Consider the following 26902-nt stretch of genomic DNA (forward strand, 5'->3'; position numbering starts at 1 on the left):
CAAAGCCTGGCTCTCCACTGCTATCACAAGTGGCCAAATGCTTTGTAAACCTATTAAGAATGACAGCATGTTTTTTCTGGCCAGTAACTGCTGCCATCATGAAAGAAAAATTGCTCAGATCCTTTTCCCATTATGGTGAGAGACAGTATTTTCACATTATAAAGACATATTTTTCTTGTTATGACTATACACCAAATTGTTCAGTTGGAAAACTTTTCAAATAAATCTCTTCTGTTAAAACGGCATATTACTTTATGATAAACCCTGTTGTCCTGTCAGCGTGTGTGACTCATATGAACTCGCACTTCGCACATCAGAATCACCACAGCCCAAAATACTGTTTCTCCATTTGAGTTTTTCAGTGCCAAATTAAACCCATTTGGATTTCCTTGTTCACAGATTGGCTTTGTCCTGAGTTGAATATCCTTTTGTACAGAATACCAATTTACAATGTACATTGATCCAGGACAAGGCTCAACTAGTGACACATTTCCATGTAGACTTTTTAATCCACATCCATCAATCCAAAATTAGATCTCAACAACACCCTATTTTTTTTCAGTAAGAGCTTATGTTTGTCTTGATAAATCGGTAACAAAGTGAGGTGCTTACTAGTAATCATGAATATGTTTTTGTCCAGATTAAAACCAGATGTACAAGTAAACATGTGAGAAATAGGACAACTAACAAGTACCTGGTGTTCACATTATTATTACTATCATATATTTCATGTCTTTGTTTACGTTCATAAGATAGAGGATTAGATTTGTTTCATAATCACCGAACAAAATGCACATCCTTCGAATCATGAAAATAAAATGACTGCCTTGTCTTATCCTAAGCATGCAATAAAACGTAAACATACCGTAATACGGTAGATTGAAGATTCTGACCAGATGTTGCTGATGTTGTAGGAACCTCTCAGTGTTCAGCACTCCAGGTCTCAGCAGGAAGCCCAGCAGAGCCAGCAGGATGTTTACTATGTCCAATAAATCCAACCCACCACCTAAAGTCCCTCAACCAGAGCGGCTGGACGAAGTCTACGAGGCTCTGAAGAGAGGCCTCCAGTAAGTACACACACAACACACACAGGCACTCATATGTACAGACGGCAACAATTAGTTTTCATTTTGAGGGATTGTGTCCTTGTTGAGAGATGAAGCATCCAGTGACACCGTCTGTCATGGAGGAAGTGTAGAGGCCCACAGTACAGTAAACTATGGCAGGGACTGCAGTGCAGGGGAAAGTGGACATTCCAAGTGAGGATGAGAAAACAGGAAAAAATGTTACAAAAAGGCATTATATTGTGAATTTGTCCCCTGTTCCTACTCTGTGATACTGTTGCACTGTGGTTCAGAGGGGATCAAATTTCTTCCCTCTGAATACAGTATATGGATTGATTGACAATGAGTAGAAATGTGAAATTATAACCCTGTCAAGTAAAATGTTCATTTTCACTGATGGCCTTTATGATGAGATTTGGAATTAAGTAAAGAAAGAAACTTCAATATGTCCACTCTGAAAAAGCATGTGAGCAACTGGCCAAGTGGACAACAAGTCCTTAAAACAGTACTCCATCAGGATTCAAGATTTAAGAGACTTTATTTCCGTTTGCACAAGCACAGATACATGCACATTGGAATTCTTGTGCAGTTCACTCAGGTTAAAAAAAGAAACAAATTAACAATAAGTTAAATTTAGATTAAATTAAAAGAATTTAAGTTATTTTTTTAAAGAGTAGCAAGGTCTGTGAGATTACATTATGTTCAACAGTTATTTACAGCACTCCGACAATTATTTACAGAACTAGTGAAGTACTGGAGCAGCAGCTGGAAGGAGGTATTGCGCATTAAGAGACAACAGATATTGCACTGGTGAGGATATAGTACCATAGTATAGCAGTATATTATACCTGGATATAAATAAGGGTTTTGAATAAATAAGTGTAAACAAGCAAGGAGCTTGAGTGCCTGATGTAGGTAATTCAGGTAGGTAATTAAGACAAAGGTGGATATCTTAAAACTGTAAGTCCAAGAGCGAAAATATGTGATGAGTGAACTGACCCTTTTATGACCTCTGTCACTGTGTGTCTGTGTGTGTTCTCTCAGGTCTTATCTGCAGGTTCATCAGATGGACTTGGACAACCTCAGCAGACAGATGAAAGAATCAAAGAGGAACTCTAGATTGGTATGTTCTGTTATTTTACTGTCTACTCGTGCAGTGCCTGTTCAAAACACGCCTGTGGATCGATCATACCGAGCTCTTAGAACATTCCTATTTTCTGTGCCTTCAGTTCAGATTTGAGTGGATATGTTTGCTCCAAAGTTTTGTGTTTTGTCTATAGTGGCACTTCACAATTGCCATGGTCTCAGAACATATAAGAGAAACCGGTGTTGAACTGCCCGTGGAAGTATTTGCTCTGTTTTACATGCTTAACTACAGTCATTTTATATTAGGCTCTGAGCACTTCCAAAACATGGGTGACCTACACTCAACACTGTGCCTCCGCCCTGCCGCTGCACAGAGGGGAGCAGATTGCTGATTGCTGGTTTATTCAATATTTATTAATATTAAACGTATTGCATGCCCAAATTGGACCAAATTCAACACGGCTCCCCTTTTGGGCCCCAGACATACACCCACCAAGTCTAGAGTTGATCAGATGAACACTTCAAGAGATACACAAAGGACATACGTACAGGCATACAGACAGAGATTCCTTCCTTTAGTAGATAGATGGCCCAGGACTGCAGGTTGTTACAACTTTGAAAGTCTAATGCAGACGCTAACACTTTTTATTGTGGCTTTATGACTTGTTGTTTAAAATCAAACCCAGAAGACAAATAGAATGTAATCATAGACATTATCAAGAGTAAATGTGAATTTGGTTATGTCCTGTATTTGAAAGGTTACCATTTGACTCTGAAAGCTGAGGTGTCAGCGTGTCCTTGAACACCGCTGCTTAAAAAATCTGAAAAAGATATTATTGCAGAGGAACAATCTGGAGAAGAAAAAAGACAAGAATCAAAAAACACTGTGAACACTTTCTTCAGTAGTACACATGCCTCTGTAGTATTTTATCAGTTGTTAAGCTTTTAAAACTAGCCATCCATCTGTGGGATTTCACATGTTTTCATTCTGTGGCCTGGAACGTTCATCATGTTTTAATGAGTAGGATTGGAACATAAAAATATTCTGTCAAACAAAATATCACTTAACATAAAAAGTATACACCACAAATTGGCCTCAAGCAGTGCATTTTCATACTCTTCTCCTAAATCTCTCTGACTTTTTTCTGTGGAGTTTGCTCATTTGAGTATTTCAAGTCGTATTCCAAACATGAACACAGAGTGTTTTCTGCCCTGTGGAGAAAGTCAGACTGTCTGGTTGTGACTCGTATGACAGGTCTGGGCTGCTCGTAAATTTCATTTGTACTTCAGAGAAAACTCCGGTAGAAAATTGTAGAATGTGACAAATTCTCTTAAATCACTGGTATGTACCACTTAAGAGCAAATCTGTTCATATGAGTGTTTCTTGCACTGTCCCGCCACTTGATTAAAATCATGTGTGTCATCATGTGTGAGAGATTCTGCTGACTTCATGTTTCCTGTCTCCACAGGGTTTCCTGTATGAACTGGATAAGGTGAGTACACTATAGAACACTATAGCAAATTTAACTTTGACATATTCTGAGTATAGGTCAGTTGCTCTTGTTTAGTAGGATTAAATGTGACCGTACTTCTCTCTGACAGCAAGTGAAGATGACTGAGAGGTACATCAGACGACTGGAGTTCCACCTCAGCAAGGTAAGACCTCCATGATCCCAGTCAGACATGACTACCTTGTCATAACATTCATGTGGGTGAACGTTATGGAAAATAAAAGGTGCTGAAACCTTATGGAAATGTCACAGAGTTGTGTTCATGAGTGAGCTCAACTTGACTGATTTTACAAGGAGTTTTTGTATTCACATTACCCTTCGATGTCTCCTGACATTTTCATTTTGTTGTGGGATTCGGTGTTGGTGAGAGTCTACTTGTGTTTTCCCATCTTTTTAAGTTTTCATTATTTTTGAGACAGTTTTCTGTGGCTATGTTATTTTAAGACTGATGTGTCAGCAATTCAGGTGGCTGAGACTGTAAATCATAGTCATAAAGGAGGCAGCACAAGGCACTCATCTTAAACCAAGTACCAATTAACAGTGTGTATCAGCTGCAGTAGTCTGGCAATTACCATTTTAATCATTCAGTTTTCAAGTCAACATACCCTATTTCAATTTACCTTACTGTAAATCCAAAAAAAAGATTAAAGCATGGCACGGTGGCTCAGTGTTTAGCACTGTTGCCTCACAGCAAGAGGTCCTTTCTGTGTGGAGTTTACATGCATCTCCCTGTGTTTGTGTGGGTTTCTGCTGGGTGTTCCAGTTCCTCCCACCATCAAAAATATGTATGTCAAGGGTTTATACTCCCGTGGGTGCCCCTGACCAAGGCACTGGCAAAAAGAGCTGGAATTTGTCCCTGGGCGCTGCACTGCGACCCACTGCTCCTAGTGTGTGTAGGATGGGTCAAATGCAGAGGACAAATTTAGTTTCGATGTATGTGAGTGCTGAGAAATGACAATAAAGAAATCTTAAGACATGCATACTGATCATTTTATCTGAGCAGGTCGTTGGACTTTCATGTCATAGACTGTGAAGTAGGACATAGATGCCTAATCTCTGTATCTGTAATTTTATTGATAAAACATGTTGAGAAATGTTTAATGTGCATCTGGCTTGGAGTCAAATCCATACAGTGATAGACAGTAATACTGATGCTGATGGTGGCCATGAGTTTTGGAAGATAATGTAAATCTTGTCTGGGCATATTAAGAGATGTACTGTGCCAAATTCTGTATGTATTTCAGTATCATCCAAATATTTTATGTAGCAAATTTGGTGAGAACTGGATGAAATTTGTAAGATGTGTGTAACTGAGAAACAAATACTTTGGTTTTTTGTTGATCCTGAAGAGGCCTGTTGTTTAATGAAACCTGTCCTCAATGTGTTTCAGTATCATTCTCATCCCCATAGTTATATACTTGTTTTTGTTTCTATTAAACATTAACCACAGTGTGGCTATTACCTCCCTGACTAACCTATTTCCTGCTGGAAACACTAATAAATATCAGATAAAAGATCAGATAAGAAAAATATTATGTGTATATGACTTAATAGTATGATAAACACAACAGCAAATGAGCAGATCCTCCTCACTTAAGTACACTGCCAACTCTTGAGTACTGTACAGTAAATTATTCATACCTCTCCTTGGATGTGCAGCCTTTTTTCAGTTGTTAAACAGCTAAATTCTCATTATAATAAAAGAAAAGTGACACCACTGCAAATTGCATCTTTGGTCACACGCAACATTTATTTGAAGGCATTCCTGTTTCAAAATATGGGAGGAGGGAATTGAAATATATACAAATACTATCAGTACCTGATTTATCAGACTGATCACTGCAGCAGAGGAAAGAAGCAATATAAATTTACTATAGTGAAACTCTTAGTTTATCACTTCAACACAAGTCAAGACAAAAGAGCAGCAATGCTACAGTCTGTTATTTTCCTGACTCTTACTGTTTCACAGCATCTCCAGTCCAGTGCAGCCAGTTATAGTAATTAAGTAGACCATGTTATTTTCTGTTCACATCAATCAAAGAAGTTAAGAAGTTTTACAAAAAATCTCCCTCAGATTTTTCATTACTCATTCAACCACTAATCTTTTTGACAACATGAAGATATTTAACTCATATTTCCTCACATATAGTGTTCCTTTTGCAGGATGAATACATGCTGTGTCTTTTCTTCAACCAGTATTCAAAGTTCCGTAGCAGAAAAGAGTGTCTCTCATGACCTTTTGCTCGCTTTCCAGACAAGCACAACAAAACAGCCCGGCATCAGCTCTTACTTAGCATCAGTTAATACCCCAAGGCAGGCCCCTAGTTTCATTAAACTGCTGCTAACGGCCAATAATACCGTGACAGAAACGGAATCTCCTGTTTCTTTTATGTGTTGAAAAGGCTTGCCACAGTCCACTGTCTCATACCGGGTCACTCACTCAAACACAAATGGCAAATGTCCAACTACAGCAAGAATTGACTGTTGAAATGTCTGTTAGCAAAAGCATTGAACTATTCCTGTCAGGAAAAGACTGGCTTTACTTGGCAACTGGTAGCAGCAAAGAGTCAAACATGTTGTTGTACTGGGCTGCGCACTGTGTTTTTCTGATGACTGTGAAGCAGAGTGATGATAAACAGTTTGGGGGATGACAGTGACTCTTATTGAATGCTGTAGCTGTCAACAGAATTAAATGTCTTTATTTAAAAGTCCATACCGTGAAGATAACATACATGCTGCTCAACACATATCTTTTTGACTGAATGGCCTTTGCCTAATGCGTTTGTGTACGCCCATATACTGATGTGTGATATCAGTTCTTTTCTGGCAGCAATAAGTTAATTAGAATCATCAGCCTCCTCACCCACTGATATAACAATGACTCAGTAACAGTGGTTTGATAAAGATCACAGTCAGGATGGTTGAGTCAAGCCAATAACACAAATAAGGAGTCTATGGAAAGATCTAACAGACAGAGATCTCTGGAGGTGTGTCAGCGTTTGTAGGTTTATGTGGAAGGCTGTCAGGTGGCGGTGTAACTCACCCTCTGGTGGCCATGTTGGAGGACCTCAGCTTCAACCCGTAGCTCTAAATATATTATTATAATATAATGTATACATATATACATTATATTTGTGTTTATGAATGTACCCTGGTTATTTTTGTGTTGTTTGAATGGAAAGCAGTAATTTTATCACTGATACGTCTGTTGTTTTCAAGCTAATATTAGCTTGTAAGCTAGCTAGCTATAGCTGCATCAGATAGCCATTGCTGTTCTGGTCTGGTTTGACAAGCTAACAGATTTGAGCTGCTGTTAATGGATGAAACAGATGAAGCAATGGATTTTTATGGGTCTCTATGATGGTATATTGTAATGAAGCACATGCCGTCATCATTATGGTGTCTTTTTTTTTTTTTTTACAAAGCAACCTGATCTGTTGATGGAAAAAACATTGCAAGCCCACCGTTTACCCTATAGAGTAAATAATATGATTAGATTTTTAAGCACCATGCAATAAAACAACAAATTTATGAGCTGCATAATTAAAAATAACTGATTCTCTTGAAATTTCTATAAAACTGGATAACTTCCTAACATTTTAAAGCTGCACTAATCAGTATTTTTATATAAACAAAGGATCAAGTGACTGAAGTTATCGCTCATAGTGACAAACCCACACAGAATTATTACCAAGCAGTTTCCTTCATCTCTACCGTGTGAATTGAACGTTAGCCATATCAACTTTTTTGGCATGTTTACAGCTTGTCAGCTGCCCCCAAGTGGCCAAGAAACAGCTAATGCAGCTTTAAATCATAATTCTTACTAATTACATCTGTGTTGTGTAAGGACATGTTTTCCTAGCCACAAAGCTACCGGATCATGATACTGATCAGACAATCCTTCCAGCAGCATGGTCCAGAGTAGCGGTCGTTTGTTTACTGTACTTTTTTTTTTTTTTTTAAATGTAACATTGTTACATCATATAAATTGCATCATGCATTTCAAACAGTCAGTGTAGGCTTCCCTTTCACACTGAAGCAATGTCATATTTGCATGCTATTAAAAGTGAGGACATGGACACAGACAGCATTACAAAGGTGGGAGCAAACAATGATAACATTTATACATAGCTCAACTTTAAGAAACCTGATGTCAAGTAGACATTATCTTCTGGTTATGCAGGGTGGTAGTTGTTGCCGGAGAGAGCAATTCGAGAAACCTCTTTCATCACCTAAAGTATGAGGAATGTTTGTGAATGTGCCCCTGCTACGACACAAGTATCCCACCTATAGCAGTGGTGTAAAAACATACTGCAGACAGTGTTTCCGGACTTAACTGACTGGCTTCCTGTCCAGGTCAGCTCTAGTGCTGACTTATATTTTCAGCTCTCTGCTTGCTTTGCCTAGTTTCTGAACATGCTTGCTCACTGTATATGCTGCAGAGATGAGAATGATGGCACTTTTTCCTGTCTTTTCCCAGATTGAGGAGCTGTATGAAGCCTACTGCCTGCAGAGGAGACTCAGGGACGGAGCCAACAAGATGGTGAAGGCGTACACTGCCTCTCCAGGCAGTAAGGAGGCCAGGGAGAGTCTAGCAGAGGCCAACAAAGGATACAAAGAGTACACAGAGGTAAGGAGAAGAGGACAGAGGGATAGAATGAAAAGAGGATTTAGATGGAATGGAGGAAATGGTAAGTATGTAGTCACCCTTGTGGGGGAATAGGCCTGTTGCATCAGAGAGTAGTAAGGGGATGCATTAGAAAAAAACAACACTGGAACACTACTGAGAATCACTTAAAAACAACAGATTAATAGTTGAGACATGTTAGGTCAACAGGAATAAATCTGTCTCTCTGATCCTGTCTGCAGAACATGTGTGTGTTGGAGAGTGAGTTGGAGAACCAGCTGGGAGAGTTCCACATTAAGATGAAAGGTAAAGAGCAGTCTTCTTCAAAATATCAGTCTTCACACACCAAAAGCGATGGTACACACACCACAACTCAGTGTGACCAGGAGGTTCACATAATTTGTATTTTATGAACTTTTCCTTTGCCACTGATTCAGTCTTCTTCAAATTTGGCATGCAGCATCTTTGGACTCACATGATTCAAAGTATCGTCCAATTTGTTTTGGTGCATGACATGTTTACTGGGTAAAATGGACATTAATCTGTGAACACACACACAATGAATCTGATTATTAGCAAAATGGTCTTACTTCATCAACAGGCTATTTCTCTACCCTTGTGGAATAGTGGAAAGTTAGTTTTTTAGAGAATGCCACAGCAGAAATGCCAGAAATGCTGTATTTGTCTTTGATAGATTTAAAATTTGAATGCTGTCTTGAACGGTTTTCTCTTTGATCGATGAACAAACTATACATTGTTATACCATAAGAACGTATAATAAGGGGTCCAGGCGCACTATTGGAACCATATTATCTTTCCTGTATTATTATTATTATTATTATTATCATCATTATGCCATCTATCATTAAGTGGCACACATTTTTGCATGTCGCTCACAATTATACTGTTCACATGTCACCAAATATTGGATGTGCATCCAGTATATCCTCCAGATTGGGGGAAAATCCAATGATTGGTGGTAAAATTTCTGAATATGTAATGATGGTATTGATTTGTTAGCTCACCAATCCAAATGACACAAAATCTCATATAGTCTAGTTACTTTTTTATTGTATTATGTGTTATCGTTCATTGTTGTTTTTTCATATAATATAATATGCTGTTTTTTCTATCAGAAGCTGATTGGTCACATCTGTCCCCATCTGTCTTTTAGGTCTAGCTGGATTTGCTAGATTGTGTGCTGGTGACCAGTATGAGGTTAGTCTTCTCTCTTTCTCTCCCTCTCTCTCTCTCCCTCTTTCTCCCTCTCTCTCTCTCTCTCTCTTCTTTTAAAAAATCATAAAAAGAAAGAGGAGAAAAATAGTTGAGATGACTGTTTAACACAAAGTGTACATGCACACATAAGTCTAATAACATGCAGAAGTGAGACTGAAGTGTATATATGTGTGTGTGTGTGTGTGTGTGTGTGTGTGTGTGTGTTCAGATTTTTATGAGGTATGGTCGGCAGCGTTGGAAGCTCCGAGGCAGAATAGAGATCAATGCCAAGCAGGTGTGGGACAGTGAAGAGATGGTGTTTCTGCCTCTTATCAACGAGTTCCTCTCTGTGAAGGTCAGTCCCTTCCTCTGTCTTTTTATAATTACTTTTTTATGACTTTTATTATTCATTTAGTAATTTGGTGTTTTATATATATTTATATCACCTCCATTACTGCTCTGCTGGTGCTGTCTCTGGTTTTGTTGATTTATAGCATGATCCAACTATATTTCTGTGGTCTCCTAGGTGACAGAGCTGAAGAGCCTGGCCAATCACGTGGTTGTGGGAAGTGTTTCCTGTGAGACCAAGGACCTATTTGCTGCTCTACCCCAGACAGTTGCTGTGGATATTAATGACCTGGGGACCATTAAGCTAAGCCTTGAGGTCACCTGGAAGTGAGTTCACTCAAGCATGTTATTGAAATTGTAATTGAAAGATTTATGAGTAATTTAATTAGCAATGTGTTATTCGTTAACAGAACATTCATTAAATATTAAATGGAATATTTGTTTAATCTATCTTTTCTCTCTTGTCCTCTGCTGCCATTCCTCTTTGTCAGTCCATTTGATAAAGATGATCAAGGGTCAGTGGCAAGCACTGTCAACAAAGCTCCAACTGTCAGTAAGAGATTCTCAACAATCTTCAACCAGAGTCCACCTGACACGCCATCATTACGTGAACAAGCCTTCTATGTGAGTTCCTCAGTGTTCTAGCTGCCTCTGTTTTACCCCTGTTCTCCCCACAGTGACATTTGATTGAAGCTTTTCTAAAGATTGACACTCAAAGTCAAGTTTGAAGAAATAGGGACTAACAAGTAACTTGTGAAAATGAACTTGTACACTTCCCACGTAGCCCAGTCCTAAAATATGGAGCACAATGATGTTCCGTTCATTTGCAGTGTCTCCACTGCCTCACTTAGTGACAAGCTAGTAAGTGACTCAGATTTGTTGTCATGGTAAAGTTACTGCCAAGTGCAACATGCAGTGGCCACATTGTGACCACACATTAGTTTACTGACTCACACACAGGATTTAGAATTCTGATTTGAACAGATCGTTACACATCAAGTGTTTTGCTCTATTGCTGAACACTGGTGTTCTGTACTGATTATATAATTCTCTGCTGAGTCTCATTTTAATGATATTGTTAAAAAGGTTTGCAATGACTTTAAAACAGGGTTAGACAGATTTACTGCCACTCCTGAAGCTGTTCAGTAAATCTCACACAGGTATTAATTTCTTAGCACTAGACTAGACATGGCATCAACTGATCGTCATTTCATCTCATTTGAACTCGGCCCTAGTCAGGCTGAGAGGATTTCCCATCTTTACTGGAAATGAATGAACATTGATTGAACACCAGTAAACTGAAAATTGAGTTTAACTCTACTTTGGGATTCTGTAAAATAACAACATAAACTATAAAAGATACAAAGCACATTATGTTATGTAGCATTATTTTTAGAGCAAATTATCTGGGGCCTAGAGGTCTCATGGTTCAGAACCACTGCTGTAGGAGGAGTACTTTAATTCAGCCAAAAACTACCGCTCCCTAACTGCTCCATTGCCCTTTGTTCCACGTGGCTGCCCAACGTGCAGTCTCTGCCTCGGAGTCTGACCAGGCGGCAGCACTGGCCGCTGCTGGACATCTTCAGAGACACACTTAGCCAGAGCTGTTCCTGTAGCGACAAGTCACCAGCGAGACAGCCCACCGTTGTAAGTCATGATGAGGTAGAATCCCAGAAAACATAGGAACATAGAACCCACCAGTATGCTGACTGGTGACAGTAATGGTGGTGTAGAGCATTAGAAACCTAGAACTGTAGTCTCCATTCATTTGCTCATGGTTCCACTGAGCCATGAGGTATGTATGCAAGGTTTCCAAACACATCTCGAGCTGTTTTCACTCATCATTTCCTCCATTTGAGAGGAGGAAGTGCAAATCATCTGCTCTAGTGTTTGGTCAAACTGAAAATCTGCACACATATGACTCTCCACAGGCCTATAGGGCGAATGAGTGGATCCTTGTAGAACCTAGACAGTACTACCCTTATTTAAATTGATGATGGGTAACCTTGGAGAAGCTAGGACCCATAATTCAATATGATTACCACTTGGCATAATGTATATTATGATAATGTGGAACCTTAGAAACTATAGTCTGGAGGATATACAGAAACATCCAATTTCCTCAGTTGTGACTGCCAAAAATCTCAAGAGTCTAAATGGATAAGTCTGGTTTATTACAATTTTGGTTCAATTTTCTCATTTTTCATTTCTATCAGTAATAATAACATTCATTCAGTCGCCAAGTAAATTTCTGAGATCTGGAAACACGGCAGTCAGACAATCAGATAGGTTGTAAACTTGAGTCAAACTTGAGATAGAAAACTAAAATAAAAGGTGAGTTATTACCCAAACTGTCCTTCAGAATTTACAGACTTTCAGAATTTACAACTTTAACCTGCTGTACCTAGTCCAGTTTTACAGAGAATTTTTATAAAAATAATCTTCAAATAATAATTTGTGTCTAATATGATTTTTCCATGAAAAAGTTCAATTTACTGGTTAAAAAATTTTAATTTTCTCATTCTCACTCATTGAAAAATCCAGAATCTATCATTATATAATTATTTTATATTTCAAAAGTTTACCTGTTGGACACAAGATGTAAAGTTCATTCTCAGTGTTTGTGCACTGGTGGCTTCAAGTTTCAACATCACACTTGTGTAAGTTGCATACTGGACCACAACTGGCTCCAAACTACTTGTGATGTCACAAATCATGCTCGTAGGTACACTGATTTAAGGTGATCACAGTGAAAATTTCCTCCTTCAGCGGATGAATATGAAAACAAACTCTGCACATACATCATTCTACACAGTGAGGAGAACAACATCCAACTGAAGGAACAAGAAGAAAACCTCATTTTTGACTGGAGGGGAACTTTGGATAAACTCACTTTAAAGAAAATTCTGACATTTTGTAACCCGAGTCTAACTTTGCACTTGTCTGATAAAATCTAGAAATAAAAGCTTAGTTAGCTTTTGAACAAATCGTCCACTAATTTCCGCACATTTGTAAAGTTAGCAGTCATTTTCAGTTGTTTGGCTGGTTGATTCAAGGTTCGTGCACAGTACAGTTCACTGCTACACCAGCCAGCAGTCACAAAGATTGAAACACAAAGTTTACAGTGGACATTCTCTGAGAATTGGCATTCACATTGAGTTTGGAGTGTGCCTACTTATCCATTTAACTTCAGTGAACTCTGTTGACATATCACTTTCCTATTGGCTGTTCTCGTGCGGTGCGCTCAGTGTTCTATGAGTTTGGTCACTGAAGCAGAATAGAATAGAACAAAGCAGAGTTGAACACTGCTTGCTCTGTTGACTGAAGATAATTAAGCAGAGTGGATTGTGTATTTGAACTTGCAAGATTGTTTAATCTAAAGTACCCCTAATCCTCAAAAGCTGTCTGTGATCCAGTTGAAGTTAAACAACAGATCTGCATGAATGAGTGCTGTTGACAGCCTGTAACATCTGACTGATCAGCAAAGTAAAGGAATGCAGAGTCTTACACAGTGAAAATAATTAAGAGGTCAGAGTGTCTGAGCTGTGAACCAGCCAGCCACCTAGTTGTTAGGTGACTCAAATTCAAATAAGCTTTATTGGCATGAATGTTAAAGTTATATTATTGCTGAATAATTATATTTTACACAACCAAACAAAATAGCAAGAGATAACCAACACACTTTTAACAGAACAGTGCATTATTAAACATATCAACATAAAATCATTGAACAAAGTAGAAGACTTCTGGACGCATGATGCTGGTTTTAAGAAGAAAACTCTCCTTTCTGAGTATTTGGTGCTCTCAGTGAGGAAGTGAAGCTATACTACAGTTGAGCTTATCTTGTGTTTTGGTCATTTCATTCCAATAGGTCAGATAGTTTCCTTTTGATTGTGTATTATTAGTTTGAGCTAGATTTTGCTTGATTTTTCACTGAGTGTCAGGACAACAACAGTTCACTAGCTCATTCACCTGCTATCTGTCAGTCTGTTGACTGCTTATGGCCTGGATCCAAAATGGAAGTGAGGCCTTCAGTTTTGTCTTTCTGTCAATTAGTCTCCGGGATTTTTCATAATGGAAAATGTAATGGGACGGCAGGTTAAACCATCTCTCCCATATAGTCCTCAATGTGCTGGATTATCAGGCAAAACGTCCAATTTTCTGTCATGAGTCCAACATGTTTAAGTTCTGTTTCTCTTTTAGAACATGCTCCGCCGTCATGAAGAGTTAGAGAATGGAACAGCATGGTCCAATTCATCTGAATCTTCAGATGATTCCTCCAGTCCTCAGCTGTCTGCAGGAGGGCTACGCAGCTCCACACATCCCAAGGTAACACACAACAGACACTGCATGTTATTTAAGCTTCAACCACCTCCTGTTTACATGTGCAAACAGTCATGCTTTACAGTTAGGGGACTTTTGGTTTGGCCGCTCAGGCTTTAATAAGCCCTGCATCCTTAGCTGCAATAAACAAACCAGAGTTTGTTATACAGGGATTGGTTTCCATTAATTAAAAACTCTACTGTAATAGACAATATGAGTAGTATGGTAATAGTTACTAATGTTATGTGTGCATGTATAAATATGAGCCCTAACAAGGGCACACAAAAACTAAAAATGGCATGCACATGTTGTCAACAACAAAAGCATATTTAAATGACCAATGATCATCATCCAACTGGTTAAATTTGTTTATAGGGCATAATTTGCTTATCTTATTTTTTTTCTATTACTATGCCATTTTGTCACACTCTGTCTTAGTAGTGTGAAGGTATATTATGTAAATGTGTTGCAGCACCAGCAATTTTTTACATCAATAATGAATGGCTTTTATATTTATCGGTCAGCTCCGCTGCACATAGTGGTCTTCCCTTTACTTGACCCCTGAGGTGATAACCTGTTTGGAATAAGAACTGTCTCTCTTCTGAAATGGTCAAAAAACTCAACTTTAGCCAGATGATAACAAGCATCAAAGAGAAAGTGGGGAAATCTGTCTGTTTCCTGGTTGGGGAGAATAAGCACACTCAAGATAAACATACTTCCGAGGTTGCTGTACCCCTTACAAATGTTGCCAGACTCACTTCTGAATAGCTTTTTTTTGCCAATTTAGATAAGATGTATAAGCAATTCATTCAGCAACACTAAGAAGTCATATTGAAAATAGGTTGCTGACTTGCAGTAACTGAAGGAATAAGATGGTCTTGGAGGCTCAAACATAAGTTTATACTACAGGCCTTTTCCAAGAAGACATTTAGACGTGTCACAGTAAAAAATAAAAATAAAAAAAAAAGCACAGGTGTAAATAATAAAATGAATAATGGCTCAATTCCCTTTAGCTGCTCCAGTTTCAGGGTTCTGATATTGTTCATACTGGCTCACTGTCACACTGTGAGACAGTTGAACAGAACTTAGCCATTGTTAGTGAGTGAAAGGAAAAGTGAAAAAGGCCTGTTGTGCAGCTCAACTACAGTATGTATGTGAATGGTTGAATTTAGATGATCATGTGGACTGACATGGAAGTAATGCAGTCTTTTGGGGGCTTGAAGATAGATATTCATTACAATTTAAGTAATTCTGTTACTTACAAATATGACATTTTGTTCCACACAAGCTCCAAATATGTCTTTTGTTGTAGAAATTCTTATTAAGTCCATACCAGGTATAACTTGTATGGACTTTTGGGAGATTCATATTGGACTTTATAATGAAAATAATGTATTTTGTGGGGAACATATTCACTATTCTTATCTGTAACACTGATAAAAAAGAAACAATTGAGAATATACCCTCACTGGCCACTTAACTACCTGTGCAATCTAATGCAATCCAATACAACAGCTCTGCCATAAATTCTACATTTACGAAACAAATACATTTTCAGTTTTTGTTGACATTGTCAGAAAGGAGATAATTCTACTTTATCTGTAATATTGAGGTCGTAATGGGTGGTGCTGGTGTACTGGAGTGCATTATATCTATATCTATCTATATCTCTCAGGAACAGGCTGTAATGTGTGCATTGGAGTGCTGTCAAAACCTGAGGGTTTTTTCTTGATGGCTAAAATAGACTCTCCCTTTGACTCTGTGTCCATGTCTCTTTTGCTCTCAAGGCGGTGGTGGTGACACCAGAGGTCCAGCCAGCTGTCACAGGAAGTTCCTTCCCGCAGCCTGACATCTCATTTTGCCCCAGAGACTCTGCTTCCTCAACTCCAAATTCCACCCACAAAGTCAGCGAGACTCCCAACACGTCCAAATACCAAGCAGACAGCAGCAGGTAGCATTGTTGCTAGTTTTTTTTTTGGGTAGAATTAATTTTTATTTTACTCTCCATTCTTATGGAATATCATTTTTATAAATCATATCTGACTGACTGTTTTGAAGCACAGAGATGAGTTTTCTTACTTAGAATATGGTGTGCTCTGTTAATAAATTAATAATTTGATTGACGGATATATGAACTGATTTACAGGGAAGAGGAGAAGGGAGCAGTCACTGTGATGACAAAACCTGAAAGTGAGGAGGAGGATGTAGGAAAACAGTCTCCCATAGCAACAGTGGATGTAGCGGTGACCAACAGCCATGCCTCGCGCAGCTACTTGCGTTCTCTGAGCCACATCAGTGAAAACAGCGCTGACGGCATCATGTTGACGGACAGGTCAGCCGGCGAATCAGGAGAGGTGATGTCTCTGGCGTCAGGGATCTCCATCAATGACATTGAAATGGAGATGCCCAACAGAACTCCTGAACCACCCAGCTCTGTTGCCACGGACGCCGACATGTCACCAAGGAGGCTGGGTGTTGCTGAGGAAAACACAACAGCTGTTGATGTAGCAGATAGTGATAGACAACACCTAATCAGGGAGCAACAGGATACACCCATCACTGTCCTCGACTCCCCCATTGCCAGGACTGAAAGAGTGGACTCTAGCACTCCGTCACAAATAAACACACAGTCACAGCTGGAGTGCAGCGTGGTGGCAGAGAGCGGAGATGTGACGTATATGGCCCACCGGGTGTCGGTGGAGGAGGAGGGTGCAGGAGCAGACTGTCTGTCCAGAGAGGGTGGTAGGCTGGTGGACAGCGGGCTGGAGGACGCCCTGGGAGCTGTAGTCTCCTCTCTGGATGATTACAGAGGACAGTTCCCTGAGCTACAACTACTGGAGCAAGAGCTGAAGCTGCTGCAGGTTACACTGAAGGTGAGGACGGAGAATGTGTGAGAGAAGATGCTTTCACAGGAGTTTGAATCTTTTTATTCTGTGCAATTTGAACAGAAAAAACAGAACAGAAACAACAAAACAGAAAAATTCAGCAAAATACTAACATGGTTCACCAGTGCAGTGAGACAGTATAAATAAGTGCAAAACATTTGCAGGTAAATAAATACTCACCAGATATACAATCAGGAAGTATCAGTATCACCTAATTCTGAAGTTCGTTTATTAGGCTATAAAGATTAATGACGGGTCAATTAGCAAAAAATATTTATTATGGGGTATGCTATTCCTGTAATCACCATAATAATATAATAATATCCATAAAATCCATAATAATATCCCCTCAGTTAATAAGCAACAGTAAAGGTAATTTACTGTTAAGGTAAAAGTCATTGAGTTTGTCAACCAGAGATTACTGCCAAGTTAATGTATATATTGTATGTAAAGTGTCCTGCTCACTCACAAATCATTAAAAACAAATTTAAGAGATCTTTATATATCATTTATTTGATTTTTAAATTCTCAAGTATCAATTTCAGCATTGGCCCCAAATGTGCTCTAATAACTACATTTATTCAGCTCATAGAATAAAATCTGTGCTGCTTATCAGTCAACCTAAAGGGCTCCTGCTTCTTTCTCAAGTTATTACACATGTGTTGGCCTCCTAATTTACACACATATGTTCATATCTGCGTGTGTGCGTGCATGTGTGTGCAGGGTGGTAGGCATAGCCGTTCTCCCAGCGTGGTCAGCCTCACAGTGGAAACGGCTCTGGGCAGCTTTGACTTCCTTAACACATCCGACTGGGAGGAGGAAGAAGAGGAGAGGGGCGAGAAGAGGAACAGAAATGGAAGGTCAGTGCTGACAAATGGACTGAAACACACCCAATACCTCAGGAGAACACATTTTCACACTTCACATTGCTCTTAAGGTGTGTGATTTATCCAAAAAAAACACACAGGTGACATATGGAGTTATTAGAACAACAGATCTGCAGAAACATCTATCTCCTGTTGTTGAGGAGTCTCACTGTTGTCACATTTTGCTGCCATCTAGTGGAGCTGTGTTGCACCATCACTGTAGCATAGATCTGTTCTGATGGTTAAACTAGTGTATTCAGCTGTGAGAGCATGTGAGCAGGCTGGAAAAACCTTATGCTTTCATTACTTGCATAACAACCTTGAAATATGACTATCATGAGGATTTCTTTTCTTGGCTCAGTGTCACAATCTGTTTTCCATCACTTGTTATTGTTTACAGCATCAGTTGATAGCAAGTATCAGCAGGTTTTAGTTGTAACCAGGGATGTACTTATCCTGCTGTTTACTCCCTGTAACAAGTCTGATACCTAAACCTAAAAACCTAATTGTAAATCCTGTGTGTGTGTGTGTGTGTGTGTGTGTGTGTGTGTGTGTGTGTGTGTAGGTCTCTGCAGGACAGAGGCTGGGACAGCCCCTCCTCCCCCGCCTGCCCCCTCACCTCAGGCTGCACCACTTTAGACTGCTCTCTGGTGGTCCATCTGAGGAACTGCAGTGCACAGCTGCTGGTAGGAGACCACAACACTGTCTGTAAAGGACAGGTTGACAAGTTTTCAAGTGTGTCTTAAAACAACAGTCAGGTGTCCATATGAACAGTGAAAGAGGTTTTCCTCGCTGTAATCATTCCTCCTGTTCATACTGACTATTAAAAGATCCCCTTCATATGTGTTTTCAATGTAAGTGATGGAGGCCAAAATCCACAGTGTGTCCACACAGTCGTTTAGTGTAAAAATGCATTTAAAAGTTGATGTAAAGCTTATGAGGCTTCATCAGTCTGAGTTAGTCATATCAAGTGGATCAAGTGGTCATATCAAGCATCAAATTCCCTCTTTGTGTTTCCTCAGACAGTGTTTCCCTGTTGAGCTGTGGTGGAAGTATAGTAACAAAAAGAGGGACTTTGGCACTAAAAAGACTGAAACGTTGAAAGATATTTACTTGACTCATTTGACAGTTGAAGCTTCATATTAGCTTCAGATAAACTTTTAAATATAATTTTGCAAGGAAAACATGTTTCAGTGTTCATTTGGGTACCTGAAGACAGATTTGAAAAATTGTGAACCTGTCTGACTGCACTTATATAGCACCTTTTTACCAAAGCGCTTTTTTTGTCTTTCATTCATCCATTCACACACACTGATGGCAGTGGAGCTGCCATGCAAGGCGCTGGTCTTGCGACTTGCATGGCAACAAGGCAGCAAGCTGCTCCATTGGGAGCAACTTGGGGTTCAGTGTCTTGTTCAAGCAAACTTTGACACATTGACAGGAAGAGCAGCAAGGTGAAGGATCTGTAGTAGTTGAGGATATATTTATGTATGTATTTATATATTTATAGTAGTTCAAGCACTGAAGTAGTGGTAGTATTTCAGTTGAAGCAGTAAGCAGCAACTCTGGTTATCCGGCATGATCATTTATAACATTAATAGTAGTTTGCATACTTTTCAGAACAAAGTTAATTATTTAATAAGCTAATTATTAATTATTTAGGGTTTAGCCAATTTTCTTGTAACCCATAGAAACCAGTGGATCAAAGTAATACATTTTTTAAGTGGTGGGGGAAGTAAAAATACTCCATTATAAGTAAATGTCATGCATTCAGTATTTTAGTAAAAGCACAGAACTATTATCAGGAAAATATACTTGTTTATATGAATAAATGAATATAAACATGATAATGTATTCGTGATCATTTAATGGTATTTCTATTGAAAACCAATAAAATACTGATCAGTTTTTTAATAAACTACAGTATAATCAATAAAACTGCATCATATCCATGTTATTAGACATGGATGATGAAGGTCAGATTAGTGTTTTAGTTTTGTAATGTTGTGTAATGTAAAGCAATATGCTGCATTATGTCTGTAGCGCCTGGGTATGTTTGGTCCTCTGCGGTGTGGAGAGATGTATGCCTTGGACAGACTGCTGAGAGAGGCTCGCATCCTAGAAATCATCCGACGCGTCACCAAGGATAACCCACGACGTGTCAGACAGCCTGCTGAAGGTAAGCCGTCTGTTACATGAAGTCATTACTTCCACACACAGGCTGTAACAGACTAACTGGGAGTCTGTAGATCATCTGCTCACAAAGATGTCACATACGGACACTTGTCCACCTACAGCATGTGACAAATTGATATCAGAGAATGAATTCATACATATTTCTACTGATCTGTGTCTGATGCTGGTTGAAATCACAGTGAAGCTGAAATTAGAGGGTCTTTACCTTCACTAACGTGATGTTTTTCCACGTGAAATAGAACATGTGGGCTGCATTTAGTTACGAGAGGTTTAACTGAAATCCTACAGATGTCACTGCATTGGCGCTTCAGTGGACTGTTGGCCTCCACACACACCATCATCACCTTTTGTTGTTAGATCAGGAGCAGGAGGACGTGGGTGAAATGAATAAATTAGACATCAACCACAGTCTTTTGAAACGTAAACAAGGTTTTTTCTAGCAAATATCCAAACAAACACCTCCTACTCATCACCTCCTTCTCAGATATCGCTCCGCTAGCTACCCACAAGTTAAAGGTCAAATGTGGCTTTATATGATTTGCAGGGTTAGCCAGTCACCCCAGATCACATTTGACTGGATACATTCATGTAACCACCCACAAGTTCAAGATGAGTCATCAAAAATATTTTTAAGTTTTACAGATAAAGAAAAGAGGGGGATTTTTATATAAAAAATACTCAAAAACATTTTTTGGACACATATTTAACATGTTAAGAGATAAATGAATAATTAACACAGGGGCACAGGATTAGAACTTGGAAATGGTAATGGAAAAAAGTGTTGCTCTGTGGTCTGTGACCCAAATACATGATGCGCCTTGAGATCAAATACATCTCATTGTTCTCACCATTTGTAACCTGTCAGAAAAAAATAAACCTTTACAAAACTTTGTTTAGAGAGAGAGATACTGCAAATCACATAATTTCACAAAAAATATTAAAAGTGCAAATCTGATGGGTTGTGCTGCAGAAACTACTGTCTCTTGGTGTTAAAACTTGAGTGAGCTGATGTGACCTTACTCTCTAACATCAAAAAATAAATACTCCCTTTTTCCCTTATTCTCTCCCATCTGTCCTATCTTCTCTCCATCAGTGATACCACAGCTGGGCCTGTGCATGGGTGCTGTGTCACTATGGCAACAGTGTGTGGGGCAGGGCAGTGTGTACAGCGTATCTGCTGAGAGTTTCCTGGTCACCCTGTCCACAGTTTACTCCAGCATACTGCCTGACAGGGCCAGCAACATGGCCGACACAGGTACAGGAGCATCTGTCACATGTGTGCATGTTAGTGTGTGTGTGTAGCTGCACGTGGGTGTCACATTAACAACCGTGTGTGTGTGTGTGTGTGTGTGTGTCCAGTGTTCTTGTGTCTGGCAGAGCGAGTGCTGGATCAGCGGTTACCACGGCGAGGCGGCAACAGAGATAAAGTGATGGTGACGCTGTTCCAGCTGTGGAGTTACCTGGAGGCTAACGGCATCACTAACATGGAAACACATATCACCGAGCTGGCAGAAGAGGGTATCACACACACACATACAGACACACCATAGAACGAATGCAGAAAAAGGTTTGATAAGTAGTGATAATCAGTGGTAACCTCCTTGCTACAGTGTGGCTGGTGCAGAGCCTGGCGTCATGTGACCAGGATGTGATTGTCCACGCCCTGAGGCGGCCTCCAGAGTGCAGCCTGAGGAGAGAAGGACTTCATGCTGTGGCCAAATTACTCAAAGACCCACGAGGCAAAGTGTCAGCCTCGGCCAGCTCTGTACTGAGAAGCCTGGCTGCCCAGCCCAGACAGAGAGAGCAGGTGAGACACTGCACAGTCTGAGTGAGTGAGTATGTGTACAGTACATGCTATATGTGGGCTCCAAACATTCATAGTTTCACTATGATATTCCAAAGAATTAGACATATTTTGTCAATGTGATCTGTGTACAGTTTTTAGTGGGAGGTCTGCCTTTGTAGTTTAATTTTTAATCTTTGCTACATACATCTGGAGTTAACCTGCTCCAGAGCAGCTTAGCCCTGCAGCACAGGTTACCATGGTGATCTACCCCAGTTAAATGTAAGCCAGCTTTGTGGTATGAGCCACAGCTATCCAGCAGATAGTAACATGAACCGCAGACAGCAGCCTCATAGATGGCGTATCGAAGACAGTAAACATTGTGAACATTCCTTTCTCAGGCCTTGGTGAGCTGTCTGGAACTGCTGGAAGACGAAAACGTGGACACCAGAGTCTGTGGATGCAAGGCTTTAGCTTGTCTCAAGGTACAAACAACTGCTACAAGGTGGTATCATTGAACTATATGTGTCTTTAGGTATCGGACAAATGATCAGTGGTGGAAGAAATATTTCAATCTTTTACTTTTATCTTTTACTCCTTAGATTATTAATAGTGAAGCATCAGTGTTAGAGCAGCATGTTACTGTTGTAGCTGCTGGAGGTGGAGCTAGTTTACACTACTTTATATACAGTTAGCTAGTTTAGTCCAGTGGTTCCCAACCTAGGGGTTGGGCCCCTCCAACAGGTCAGCAGATAAATCTGAGGGGTTGTGAGATGATTAATGGGAGAGGAAAGAAGAAAAAACAAAGTTCTGATACACAAATCTGTTTTTGGACTTTTTCTCTAATCTTTTATTTTTGGTGAAATATTGGATCATTTGAACATTTATTGAAATGAAACTATGTGAGAAGTTTAGAGGGAAAAATCACTATTTGGTGGAGCTGTTAACAACTCAGACATCTGAAATGATCAATATTACACCATGTCGTCTTGCTGTTAAAGTACTGTTGCACTGAAACACTGACATAATGTTTTGCCTGAAAATGGTTAAATGTAAAGAATAGCTTGTCTGCAGCATGTTTGTACTGTACTACAATATGTTTGAATATACTTACTACTGTATTCCCTGTTGTGTTTTCCAGGCCAAAGAAAGCATCGACCAATTAGTGTATCTTTGTCGGACAGACAAGGAGGAAGTTCGAGATGCTGCCAAACAAGCTCTGCTAGTGCTCGGTAATCATAACCATCATTATATTAATAGTGACAGCTAGACAGTACATTTCCTGGAGAAAATGTGAGGCTGGTAGCGAAAAGCACAAAGCAAAGGAAAGGTAATTGCTGTGTGACTATAGGTGGATGTTATTATGTTACCGGGGGATTGCAATAAGCTAAATAAATGCAGAAATCCAGCCTGCATGTGTTGAATGATTTGGATAATTGGGTTAATCTGGACTTATTAAACAGCTGATCACTCATGATGCAATGTTACTTAGACTTGTCTCACCTACATCTCAGCTATAATGAGTATAATGTTCTCATAACCAGAGGTATGCTGAGGAGCCAAAAACTGTAGAACTCAAGTAGAAGTTGTCATCAAAATAACTACTTGAGTTGGAGTGCAGAAGTATCGACTGAAAAAGCAACTTGAGTAGCGTTATTATGCCAAAAAGTAAATATGATGTCAGCATGTTACAATGTCCTGGATGTGATGAGTCCTCCGTGTCTGGGTATAACCAGTCAAACAAAGACAATAAGATAACAGAAGTGGCCAAATCAGTCTCCGATTTTACTGAAAATGTCTAATATCAGAAGACTCATTCAGGATCATAAGGAGATAATGATGTGACATTCCATCATGAATTGCCTATTAAATACAGGTGTGTTCACTTCTTCACTTTTACCTGAAGAAGAGCATCTGTGGTTGAAATGTTATATCAGGCATGTCTGCATGAAATAAAAGTAGTATGTCTTCTATTATGCATGCATCATTTGCTATCTTTTTCTGTCTATCTTCATCAGGCTAAATGAATGACCATAAAACATTTGCAAAGAAGCACACCATTAGCTCGAATATAATAATATTAATAATGAGTTTTCTCTAAAACTCTATTCAAGTAAGAGTAAAAAGTAAGCTGTGTGTAAACTACTCCATCAAATACTATTATATACTATATATACTATTATTATACTATATAATTTACTTTCAAAGGTTACCTAAAGGACAGGTTCACAATTTTTCAAGTGTGTCTTTAAACAACAGTCAGATGTCCATATGAACAGTGAAAGAGGTTTTCCTCGCTGTAATCATTCCTCCTGTTCATACTGGATATTAAAAGATCCCCTTCAAATGTGCTTCCATTGTAAGTGATGGAGGCCAAAATCTACAGTGTGTCCACACAGTCATTTAAAAGTTGATGTGAAGCTTATATGAGGCTTGGACAGTCTGAGTTAGTCATATCAAGTGGATATCTGACACATTTACAATCTTATTAGCATCAAATTCCCTCTTTGTGTTTCCTTGGACAGTGTTTCCCTGTTGAGCTGCGGTGGAAGTATAGTAACAAAAAGAGGAACTTTGGCACTAAAAAGACTGTAACATTGAAAGATATCTACTTGATTTGAGTCATTTGGACGACTGAAGCTTCATGTTAGCTTCAGACAGCGAGATCACCCGTATGCAGGCGCCGACAGCATGGACAGTGTTTTTGTAATCACTCATAATTCCAGAAGGGGGAGACAAAATTCCCGCACTCCAGCTTTAAGTACATGTATCAGTAAACGTAACTTGTTACTACTCACCTCTGCTTATAACTGATAATAATAATAGCTAAAACTATGAAAACAAGACCCATGGTGTTAAAAGAGCACTTTATGCACTTGCTACTTCTTATACGTTTACTGTGGTGACTAAAATGACTTTTGTTATTTTTTTCTGTCATTCATCTTTTTCTTTCATTCATACATACATTTTTGACAGAAGAAAATCATTAAGCCAGAAATAAGACATACACATCCGTCTTGTGTTCACCCATTTGAGTTTTTCCAAACAAATGTCAATGGAGAGGATGAATGCATTCATTCATTTACCCATTCTTTCGTTCATTTTTTGCATCTGTTTTTTGTTGTTCTTCCATTCATCGTGCGGAGCAGGTGAGGAGGGGAAGATGGCCCACAGACACGTTGAGATGTCTCAGGATGGCATACCGAGACTCTTCGCTCCTGGAAGCATGGCCAGCACAGCATTCTAACACTACACTATACACACAAACACACACATATACACACACACACACACACACACACATAGGGGTGGCAACAACACCAGAAAGTCAGCTATACAATATGAATGTTGTGTTTTGGCAGAGCTTTGATACAACATCATTAGAATACACAGTATGCTGTTCTTCCACCCTGTTCCCACCACTAAAACATACAGAGACAATATATAATACATGATATACAGTATACACTGTCAAAAAGGTTGCAATAATTAATACTCACATCAAGAACTACAACTTTACTCATCACTGGGCAAACATTTAGTCAGTAAGCTACACAAACCAATTTAATATATCAACGTGTGCTAACTACTCAGAGAAAATCAGTTGGACTGTAAAGATGCCGGGAAGAATGTACAATGTGAGCAGGCATGAATGGAAGGATGGCTAAAGGAAGAGATGGAAGGCTCGAATGGATACTGAGGGAAGTGGATGTGGGGGAGTTAGGAGAACAGGGAGGAACATGTCTGTGAGTCATATTCAGGTAATAGAGTTCCTACTTATTCCTTGCCATCACGGACATGTCCCTCCACAGCCCAGACACAAATACATGATTTTGAAGTAAGCTAGCAAAGTCTACAAAGCTATCTAAAGTCACCTTGTCAGCTAATTCCTGTATTCATAGTCTACAAAGTGCCAAAAAATTTTTAGTTTCTTGTATTTTTAATATCAAAGTTCTATTACTTTGACTTAAACTGTGGGTTTGACTGGTTACATGGTGAACCAATGGGCATACATGCAGTAGACTGACTATGGCGTTCTACTGTATAATACTACCACTAACCCTGCCATCACATAAAACTACATGTCCTACTGAATACTGCTGTCTCTAGTTTAGACTCAAGGATGTTTTTGAACAACCCAGCTTGTTCTATGAAGTGACAACTGAACATTAACAACTGGCTTTTCTCATACAGCAGTGCCTATACTGTGGCCATTGGTTTAACATATCTGAATTTTTGCCAGATCACTGTCTGCAGTACTTGCACCAGGGCTGTAGTCAAGACTGCCTAAGTCCAGTCCAAATCAAGTCAAGTCCAAGTCTGAGCAGTTTTGAGATTCTAAATTGAAATCAAGAACAAAGAAACAAAACGGTGCCCATTCATGTTGTCCTTTTTTTGTTCGTTAATCTGCCTAAATGTTTCATTATTTATTTACTAAACATGTTTTGTTATTAGTTACATTTATTCATTTGTAAAATGTTTTTGTCCAATTCGATGGACAAATGAGATTCAATCCAGGGCTAATTACCACACGATATATCTAATTATACTGGAAAGGTAATATTCTTGCACAATGTGAAAGTTAACTATCAAAGTCCAACGTCTTAACACACATTTGTGCATAAAATTACATGTCTAAAGTGAGTATGCTTGGTTATTACATGGCAAAAACACACAATAGATAATCTGTATTACTTATTGACAGTGCCGAACAATGACGTGATTTTAAAGAAATTTGCATCTCTATGGGGAACTGACAGCAGAACTACAGTCAGCTATGAGGCAAGAAAGGCAAAAAAAGAAAACCAGACCGTTGACCGAGGCCAAGACAAGTACGAGTCAAAACACACGGGACTGAGAGATAATTGAAAACATGTTTCAAGACCAGACTTGAGACGCGAGTGCTACGGCCTGACTTGCAATATTGTGTAATGCACCGCAGAATGGAAAAGCTGGAACTGTAGAGGAGGTCATCATGCCCACACTTTACTGGTGCAC

General features: G+C 39.2%; 1 protein-coding gene across 3 annotated transcripts in view; it reads left to right on the forward strand.

Moving 5' to 3' along the window:
* ripor1 (RHO family interacting cell polarization regulator 1) overlaps positions 1-26548 on the forward strand; it is a 65495-nt gene extending 38947 nt beyond the window's left edge. For all 3 annotated transcript variants that reach the window (XM_042412354.1, XM_042412353.1, XM_042412355.1), the window contains exons 3-24: positions 915-1067; positions 2109-2187; positions 3620-3643; positions 3753-3806; positions 8142-8291; positions 8531-8594; positions 9463-9506; positions 9733-9858; positions 10030-10178; positions 10343-10475; positions 14055-14180; positions 15962-16125; positions 16321-17047; positions 17783-17919; positions 18491-18611; positions 19969-20104; positions 21215-21376; positions 21481-21639; positions 21732-21928; positions 22306-22389; positions 23046-23136; positions 25054-26548. In XM_042412354.1, the coding sequence (XP_042268288.1) occupies positions 915-1067; positions 2109-2187; positions 3620-3643; positions 3753-3806; positions 8142-8291; positions 8531-8594; positions 9463-9506; positions 9733-9858; positions 10030-10178; positions 10343-10475; positions 14055-14180; positions 15962-16125; positions 16321-17047; positions 17783-17919; positions 18491-18611; positions 19969-20104; positions 21215-21376; positions 21481-21639; positions 21732-21928; positions 22306-22389; positions 23046-23136; positions 25054-25151 (3178 nt within the window). In that variant the 3' untranslated portion in view covers positions 25152-26548. The remainder of the gene's footprint in view (positions 1-914; positions 1068-2108; positions 2188-3619; positions 3644-3752; positions 3807-8141; positions 8292-8530; positions 8595-9462; positions 9507-9732; positions 9859-10029; positions 10179-10342; positions 10476-14054; positions 14181-15961; positions 16126-16320; positions 17048-17782; positions 17920-18490; positions 18612-19968; positions 20105-21214; positions 21377-21480; positions 21640-21731; positions 21929-22305; positions 22390-23045; positions 23137-25053) is intronic.
* Positions 26549-26902: the final 354 nt, after the last annotated feature.

The sequence above is a fragment of the Thunnus maccoyii genome, chromosome 5 (genome assembly GCF_910596095.1).
Source record: "Thunnus maccoyii chromosome 5, fThuMac1.1, whole genome shotgun sequence".
Classification (NCBI taxonomy): Eukaryota; Metazoa; Chordata; class Actinopteri; order Scombriformes; family Scombridae; genus Thunnus; species Thunnus maccoyii.